This window comes from Buceros rhinoceros, unplaced genomic scaffold, assembly GCF_000710305.1.
Source record: "Buceros rhinoceros silvestris isolate BGI_N320 unplaced genomic scaffold, ASM71030v1 scaffold811, whole genome shotgun sequence".
NCBI lineage: Eukaryota > Metazoa > Chordata > Aves > Bucerotiformes > Bucerotidae > Buceros > Buceros rhinoceros.
Window position 1 is genome coordinate 20822 of NW_010395699.1, and position 9411 is coordinate 30232.

At 44.3% G+C, this 9411-nt stretch overlaps 1 protein-coding gene across 1 annotated transcript in view; it reads right to left on the reverse strand.

Moving 5' to 3' along the window:
• Positions 1-9411, reverse strand: part of JMJD1C (jumonji domain containing 1C) — a 56220-nt gene that overhangs the window by 16286 nt on the left and 30523 nt on the right. The window contains exons 10-13 of the mRNA XM_010145617.1: positions 7621-9411; positions 4527-4728; positions 2722-2936; positions 1561-1713 (exon numbers count right to left, since the gene is read on the reverse strand). Of these exons, the coding sequence (XP_010143919.1) occupies positions 1561-1713; positions 2722-2936; positions 4527-4728; positions 7621-9411 (2361 nt within the window). The remainder of the gene's footprint in view (positions 1-1560; positions 1714-2721; positions 2937-4526; positions 4729-7620) is intronic.

Below are 9411 nucleotides of genomic sequence, written 5' to 3' on the forward strand. Positions count from 1 at the left end.
CCTGCTGAAGCTGGGGGAAACCAGCATATTCTCCGTTACATTCAGCAACTGTAAAAACAACTACCGTTTCCAGGAAAAATGCTGTAATACAGAGTGCTGTTGTATAGAGGTGGGTGGGTGGTTCTGAGCTTTGTAAGCAAGTGCCAAAGGAGAGCTATAGTTCATACAAATCCTACGGCACCATTAGAAATAAAGCCACAGGGAGGGGAGCTACCTTTCTTCTTCCAATGTAATGTCGTGATGAACAGTAAGGAGAAAGTCTTCCCTGTTGGAAGACTGAAAAGAAGCCTGCTTCTGCATACTGCTTTTTTAAGCTTTGAAGACATTTTACTAACATTTTCCTGGCTGGTTAACACGCACACTATAAAAAGCCTCTGACTGCATGTTCCCAATAGGGTAAATAATGCTCGGCATATATCCCAAGCCACGTCTGACAGATGCACACACACAGACTTCAGCCGGTTAAGAGCTGCTGAATCAACCTCCAGCATTAAAGCACTAACGACTGTTCTCGGTGTTGGAAAACACTGACAGTAGTTCCCTAGAAATTTCAGGTTTTAATGGAAGTCTCTGGGAACATCCTGTAACTGCGGTGTAGGAGGCCTCTCGCCACGAGCCAAGGACAAAGTGGATGAGTCTCTCCATTTATTGAAGATTTGCCATCTAACAGTTAACCTTTTTTTTAACTAACGTTTCACATCTGTGACATTATGCTGCTATGACAAACATGGAAACACTTTTCAAAACAGCATTGTACTTGCGGCAGTTCCTGGCGCAGCATCTGACCGCAGGACTGTGCCAGGGCACGCTGTCTGCCACCCAGGGGGAGGCTGTCCTTTCCACCCGCAGCCTGAGCACCAGTGTCAGAGCAGAGGGCTGAATGACCAGATCAATCCTCCCAGGCAGTCTGCCTTTCAACTGTAACCAGGCTGGGTCACTCAGAAGTCACAGGTCTGCAAGTCAGCCCTGTTATACTTCACTACAGACTCATCTAGACATTCCCATTAAAGCACGGGAATTAAACTGAGCGTGTGTGTAGGCTGCTGGATTGTGAAACCTCCATTAACACTCATATAAATACTACGTGAAGTATTTTTCTCCACCTCTTTCTTCATTACAATGAAAAAGTACGCTGTTAAATCAGTATGACAAACCACGTACTTCTGAAGGGAGGACTCCAGAAAGCACTCAAATCACGGGAAGTCTTAATAGTGATGAGATACCATAAAGCAGGGGGGTGTGATGGAAAGCCAGTCTCACAGCTGAAGAACAGGATTTAACCTCGAGGGGCAAGGCACAAGCAATCCACGACAATCCACACAAAAAGACTGATATGCAGACAAAGACCTAAAATAGCCCCCACAGCAGTTGCTTTCTGAATGATTTATTCTACATCTACCAACAAAAAAAGGAAGCGCAAAAGATCTAAGAGACACCAAAATGTCCAAGCAGTAATTTAACATGTTACAGAAAAGCAGTTACACTAGTGGATCAACAGCTCTACAAGAGATGAGAATAAACAGCCTATACAATGCTCTAGTTCATAAAGAACTGACTGACCTCTAGAACTTTTTCTTTCCTTTGCCTTGTAACAATCTAGGCAGACCACAAATCCACATTTTTGGCAGACCCAGTGAATGTTAAATAATGTGGCTTCACACGCATCACACATCTCACGGACTCCTCTCACTGCTCTCTTCCATGCAATTTTGGCTGAAATACAAAATAAGCAGAATAAAAGGACTGAAATTTAAATGCAAAGCACAGAATGAACAGTCTTTATAGATGAAGCATTCGTAATTTTCCCCTCAGATGCAGCCGGGTGTGGGGGTAGGAAAGTGATCCTTCATAAACAGACCATCAACACCTACCCCGATCAATGCTACTATCAATACGCAGTGAAGAAATTAAAGCATCCAAAAACCACAGACTAAAGTAATACTGAAGGAATATTGCTGCTCAGCATAAGCGGGCTGCAAGTACGAAGAACTTCTTTAATGCGTACTTTTAAGCCCGTGCAATGAAGAGAGCTGGGCTTTTCATCTGACTGTGTATGGGCGTACGTGTTAAATTTCAAGGGCAGCCAAACCGGGGAGTTGGATGGTTAAAGTCAGCAGGAGGGGAGGGAGGTGCCTGTCCTGGAGACCTGGCTAGGACTTGGGCTTTCTGCTCCACCTCCTCCTCCTACTGCCTACTGGAATTAGGGGACCACCAGCCCATTTCGAGCCTGTGTCCATCTGCTGTAGGCCAGAAGGACAGACTAACTGTAGCTCTGGTGGGGAGGAGGCGACAGTATTAGCACATGCTCCAGGGGGCCCACACTATCACATTATTATTCTTTGTTTTGGGCAGGAGACACGTCAGAAACAACATCTGTTGGCAGGAGTCAGTATCTGGCTCACTGTGGGCCTTGGCTTGGAGCTGGCCGCTCTGGCTGGAGAGCTGGAGGCCAAGCTGGGAACCGAGGCTGCTCCAATCCCAACAGCAGCCTGGCCCTGGCCCAGCACAGCCACCAGCGCAGGGAGGGGGAACAGGCTGGCCCACTGGGGATGGCTCCGGCCCCTTCCCGACACACTCTCTGACAAAACAGCCTAGGAAAATCCAACGTGACGGCCCAGTGAAGCGGCCAGTGGCCCACTTGAGAGGAAGCAATGGGTCATGATGAACGGAAACACTGGAGCCAAACTGCACAACACTCGAGAGCATCTGAGACTTGCTTACCGTCTTTTTTCACCCAGGACATGGCTGTTTTCTCAGATGTGACCAACTGACAAAATTTATCACCTATGATATCAAGAATGTATTTAGAAGTTTCTAGGTCCAGTTCATCATCTTCATAGTTTTCATGTGTCCATAAACTCAGTGCCTCATCATCGTACTGATCCGGAGAGGAGAAACCATCTATTCTAACCACTCCATTCTTACTGAAAGATAACCTAACAATGAAAACAGGTACTTTTAAATGGTTTTAAAATGAACAGTAAGCAAGCATGAAAACTAAACCTAACTTTTTAGACACTTTTTCCATTCAGTTTATTTGTCATTCTCTATCTGTAACATTTATTACTGCTTTAAAATTGCAGACAGGAAAATTCTCTTCCCTGCCCCCAAGTTTGATTCCACATGTTCTTCACCCTTAACTTCCGGAGTGTCGGTGACAGCAATCAGTCGGTCTGACTCATACTTCATAGTTCTCCTATAAGCTATCGTACCGCTATCATACTCAGGAAACAAGAGCTCAAACGCTATACTTAAGTCTTTTTAGGCAAAACAAATCACCAATACAAGATAACTTTTTTGTTTTTCCACCAATTTCCGACCTTTAAAATAACTAAAGGTTTTCCTGTTATCCTACCCAATACTGTTCCACTAACCATGGCTGTATTTAGCCTATTTTTAAGCAGTTAACAATTAATTTTTCCATCTTGCATAATACAGGGTAACTCATTGCCCATATGAGATTATTATAGTAGTTAAGGAATTTTACAGCAATGCCAGTAAAATAGTCCTGACTTCAGAACTGAGTTCCAAAAATGATTTTTAGATATATTTACTTAACAAGACGAAATTACTAATTCTTGGTTACAATAACTTCCAACAGTAGTGCAAAGTTTGTTTACAATTCAAGCCCTACTATCTAAACACAATGAAAGTAATTAAACTGCTGTAAAATTTACCACAGTATATTCCAAACATATACATTTTTAAATTCCGTAACTATGTTTTAGTATGTTGGGAAAACGTTATCTCTGATGTTCTCTCCCATACACAGGAGAAAAAAACCCAAACTCTGACACTGCCACATTAGAAAGTAAATATTCTTACGCAGTCCGAGTCCAACCCTGAAATGATTCCTGTAGGAATACCAAGTCTTGTTGCTTAGAAGCTTCATTATAAAAAATTAAACCCCATCTAGGAAACAATTTCCTGTCCAAAATGAATTGGATATATACTGACAAGACAGCCCACAGGTAAATGAAGAGTTTTATTTTGTCCCAATAGCTGTGCTGCCTGCACCACGCACAGGGAAATTTTCTTCCCGACTTGAGAGTTTTTCCTTGACTGGCCATTAATTGTGAAAAAGGAGGTCACAACTCCTCTGTCCTCAGAAACCTCTCAGAAAAACCTCAAGCAGCATTCCCATCTACTGGCATAAGAACAATTACAAACAAGCACAACTCTGTGGTTGTACAACTTGCCCAGAAAAACTGCAGCTTGCCTTTTGAAAATCCCACTTCAAATGTCAGACACCTGCCTCATGGTGATGTGCTGTGTTTTTGGCTTGCCTAAGGTACGCTGGGCAGCTCTTCTGAGGTCTTTGCTATAAAGCTTTAGACAGCAACGAAGTCAATCCACAAAAGAAATGAGAAATACAAATGTAAATACTGTTAAATCAGACACTGTCTTTTATCAGGCAGACTGACTGAACTAGAAAAATCAGACAAGCTTTCAAGCACACAAGTCCTTTGTCGGTAATAGTTTTAGGAGTTACACCACCACGTTATCAGGAAAATAGCTGTACTTACCGCCGAAAGTAGTAAAATCTACAAAATACTGGTGAGTGAGTTGGTTCTTCTCCTTTCTTACTTCTTATTAACCTACATTCTCTGCATTTTTGCAAATTTGGTCCTATTTCAGAGCAAGAATCATCCTGCAAAAAGGACTCTCCCGTTTGCTTCAGCTTCTTTACTTTGCGCCAGTCTTTTAACACAGAGCGAGGTATGCCAGCTGCAAAAGGAAGGAGAGTTTCAGATGAGAGACTGGCAGCCCTGTTTCAGTCAGCGTTCAACATTTCTGAAAGGACATGTGTGACCTGTGTAACATATTTCATTATTACTTCCGTTGGTCTGCCTGGCAGCACTGAGGTTTCAAAGGCACAGCTACCAATGACATAGGTTAACCACCTGCTGAGCTAAGCCAGAAAACCCAAGAGACTGTTTCATCTTACATCAGGTGCATCGTTCACCAAACACACCACTAAAATCACCTTTGGAAGCTCGTTCTTACAAAACAAGCAAAGAAATACAATACCCCAAGAAAGAAAGGTTTGAATCCCATTTCAAGTCAAGGTGTATGCAAAAGGGCACGAATTTAATGAATTAAAGCAGAGCTTAAAAAAATCCTGCTTATTCCAAATTTATTTCTGCTGAGGGTTACAGATATGGTTAGAGAAGAGCAGCTCTATTCACACGTAACTCATCTAAAATTAATGTAAAATATCCGGCGTAAGGAAGGACAGAATCCATTTACTCCGTCAGGTCTGTTGGCTTTGCAAGGCTAAGCAGTGCAATTCTACTTGTGATATGAAAGCCAGCAGATCTGACACCGAGTAACACGAGCAGCACGTCAACTGAGTAACATGGGCAGTTTTCACGTACACATTTTGAAACCGAACCTGGTTGTTCTTTAACCCAGCTTTCATTGTGATGACTTGTAGAAGTGGCACCAGTTTTATCTGTAGACAGATAGAAGTATCCACCACTCCATCTACCACCGCTCTGGGAAGTTCATGCCCTGTAAACAGGGATCCAACGGAGGACGACAGAGGTCAGGGTGCTAACTTTGGACTAGGTACCTGGGTTCAGATCTGTGTTTTGCCAGAGATTAATTGTGTAAATTTTGCAAGTGACAGCTCGCCTGTGCCTCAGTTCATGGCCTACAAAACGTACACCCAGCTCATCCAAGGAGCATGATGGTAACTGGATTAAAACTTGAGAGTAGAAAAGGCTAATGTACAGGTTTGCTAGTCCAAAACAATGTTATCTGCCTTGTGGCCAGAGATCCTGGGAGTTATCTGGGAGCTGTTAGGACTTCAAGACTGCTGGGCAGGAACTTGGAAGACCCCCAGTGCTTGCAGGACTGCGAAATGCCTTGCTTTGAAGGAGGGGCTGTTGCAGCCTGGAGCTCTGAGCGCTCTGGCTAGCATACGGGCTCCCGGGACTTTCCAAAACAGCATCAGCACAAAGCAGTGTTGAACCCTGGCAGGATGAAGATACCACCCCACACTGAGACACTGCCACCAAGCCCCAGATCCTGAAGCACAGTTATCTTCAGCCACCTACTGGGAGCCCAGGCAACCGTCCCGTGGGGACAGCTTCTTGAGGAGAGGAGCTTCTTGAAAGCTCCTCAAGGTTCACGAGGTTTTTGATTAGATCTTTGTGGAAAGTCCTTTTCATAAGAAAATCTCCAGCCAGTTCTCAGAAATGGTAACAAAGCTCCCCCAGATAAACTGACAGACGTAACAAAAACGCTCATCTATTTAATGTGTCATGTAGGAGAAAGGGAGAGAAAAACCTGAAGTCTATAAAGATGTGGAGCTCACAGCTCACAACAGCTGCCACCATGGGACTGGCCCAACCTCTTGGTGTGCAGGATATGGGCTGTGCGACTCACAACAAAAGGTAACACCAACTCCTACCCATTTCCTGACCCAAGTCCCATGAAACGGTTCCATCATGTCCTATCCTGTATCCCTTTTATACTCAGGTACCGCTAGCCGAAAAGTCATCGCTGCCTGCCTTTACCAGGGAAGCAATCCTCCTACTACAAACCCACAGAACACCTTCGGCCACAATATACAGGTCACACAGACGTAACCGGTTTCATGGGTATATTTACAGTTTACTTTTAAGGAGTGAAACCGAGAAAGACTTTATAGGCATGTTCTCCTTGATCTTCCCTTTAGTTTGGAGCAGAAAAAAAGTAATGCTGCTCTCACTGGACTCAAGCCAGACTACCTCAGACAGACTGCAACACTTCCAGCACCCCAAACAACCTAGGGATCAAGCACTGTCAGACACCAGAAGAGTAACTTCAGACACTACGCAGTGAAAAGTCAGAGACTGTAATTACAGGGAGAAGTACTCATTTTCTTACTACCTCTACTTAAAAATTCTTGCGAAAAGTAATTTAATGGTAGACTTTCTCATACTCAACCAGAACAAAGACGAAAGAATAGTCCTTGGAGAAGAATAAACTGGGATAAAAAATAAAATCCTTTATGTTGGCAGACCAGTTTCTCTTTTCAGATAAATCCAGTTACAATCTGCTACACGCCACAGTATTACATCTAAATTTAAATTTGTATTTCCCTAACTTACTTTATTCCTTAAACAAGAGGGACGCAATACACATGGTAGTTAGTTAGCAGTGTGAAATGACTTTCATTAAATTAACCAAATTGTAAGAGAGTGGCATCAGGCTCTCCAGGAACTGCCTCCGGCTTCCTGATCAAAGAACAAATTAAAGTTCAACAATAGAGAATCCCTCCTTCCAGTAGTGCTCTAAAAATTACATCTTTAAAAAAAAAAAACAAACCTCAATACAAGTGGCACAACTATATGCACCAGTCTGTGGAATTCTGATGGACTGCATAAAGCCAGTTGATTTATGGCTTATTTTTAGGCCAAGAACCAGTCTGTTAACACAGAGATAACAAAATGCATTTCTTAAACCGTGGTATTTCAGACAGCCTCAGGACAGATAAATCTGGACCTACTCATTTACACATGCATGTTTTTTAACTCTTTTCCCAGCTACGGTGCATGTCAAACCTGCCAGGACTAACGCTGTTAGACCTCCCATTAGTCTGTCTCTTCCAAATCAGATCAATATACTCACTGCTGTTGCTGCCACTCTGTAACTTCAGCTTGCTTTTTTCTTTGGCACTCCTGCTGAGAACACCGTTCGGTTTTACTTCTTCCTCCGCATCACCCTTTTTTTTCTGCAAATCGTTTTGTTTCTTTTTGTAAGTTGGCTTGGGCTGCCGTTTAGTCCTTTGCTCTGACTTGCTCTCGCTTTCATCAGAGTCTCCGCTTTCAGAGCCAGACTCGTAAGTCCGTTTTGCTTTTCTCCGCGGGTGCTTATCTTCCTTCGCAAACTTATCTGCCAGGATTTTACTATCTATGTTATTTTGCAAATCATTTGATGTAGAAGCTATTAAATTGACAGTACACGGCTTAATAATTTCTGAAACACTGTTCCCCGAATTCTCTTTTTTATTAGTGTTTTTATCTTCCTCTGAATGCCTTGTCAGCCAAGCTTTTTTCAGCTTAGTGTGGTAGTTTGGCTGACTCGTCTGGGAATTCTGCCCACTGCCTACAGAGTTCGCTTTGTTTATTGTATTACAGACGATAGCACTGTCTAGGGAGAGGGAGGTTGAAAACGTCTGATTCTTCGCAGAGCTGGACTCTGTCTCACTGGTGTTACTACTTTTAAACTGAGCTGCAGCCAGCGCTGCCTTGTGCTTTTTCAAATGGACAAAGTCGGTAGAGGTGGAGAATCCCGAGCCGGGCTGAGCAGCGCTGCCGGTCTTGCCAGGGGCGGGTGTAACTGGAGCTGGAGCGCTGACCTTGCATTCCTGGGTCTGCGCTGCCACCTGACTCGCTGCTCTCGAGGCAGAACACTCCAGTGGTGCGCAGGCCAAGACCGTGCTCGACAAGGAGTAAGTCACTTCTGAACTACTCCAGCTTGACACGCTGGTAGTTGTTGCCGCTGATGCGGTGACCTCCGTTTTGGTACTGCAGATCATGGTTGTGGTAGGGGTGACAGCACGAGGAACGCTGCCTTGCGAGACAGCTGGAAATTTCTTTTCATACTGTGTGCGAGCACTGTCTGAGTTCATATTTGGCAGAATGACTCTTCCAGTCTCCCTGGCTTCCGCTGTTCTCAAGCAATCCGCCTGATTTGTCACAGCTGAAGTCCTCTCACCAAGGCGCTCCTTGGAAGCAGCCTGCATTACTGGTACGCTATCATATTTCGTGCTAGAAGGAGGGCGCACAATAACAGACGCTGTAGCCGACTGTGATTTTCCACTCATTCTCTCAACGTGCCAATCCACTTTTTCATTATTTGGGGCATTACTGGACTTCCATATTTCTGACAGATTCTGTTCAGAAGCACCCTTGTAAACAGTCTGAGCCTCCTTAGGCTCAGGTACTAAAGTTGGCGGTTTCTGCAACTCCTGTATTTTGCCACCACCAGCATTAACAGGTTGAACAGGCGTTAGAGTCGGAGGTGAAAGGCTGCTATAGCTGCTTTCCTTCTTCTCCAGGTTCTGGTGCACAGGGGGGTGAAACACAGGGGCTCTGTGCAGGGCAGGCATACTCCGGAGTGTATTTGCAGACGAGACTGACAACTGAGTAGGGCTCCGGCTGTCACTTCGAAAAGAATTTACCGAGTGAGACTGCACTGTCTGTGAAAGCTGCTCGGGCATCTTGCTCGCAGAGCCTTCACTTTCTGGTTGGTGCTTAATTAAAGGTGGAGGTTTTGAAAGAGAAGAAACGTAAGAGGGGAGAGACTGGGGACTAGCTGCTGTTGAAGGACAATTAGTTTGCTTATCAGCGTACGCACTTGAAGCTTCCTTCGACGGGTATGATCTCGGCGGTTCATTCACTACACTGTTGGACAAGG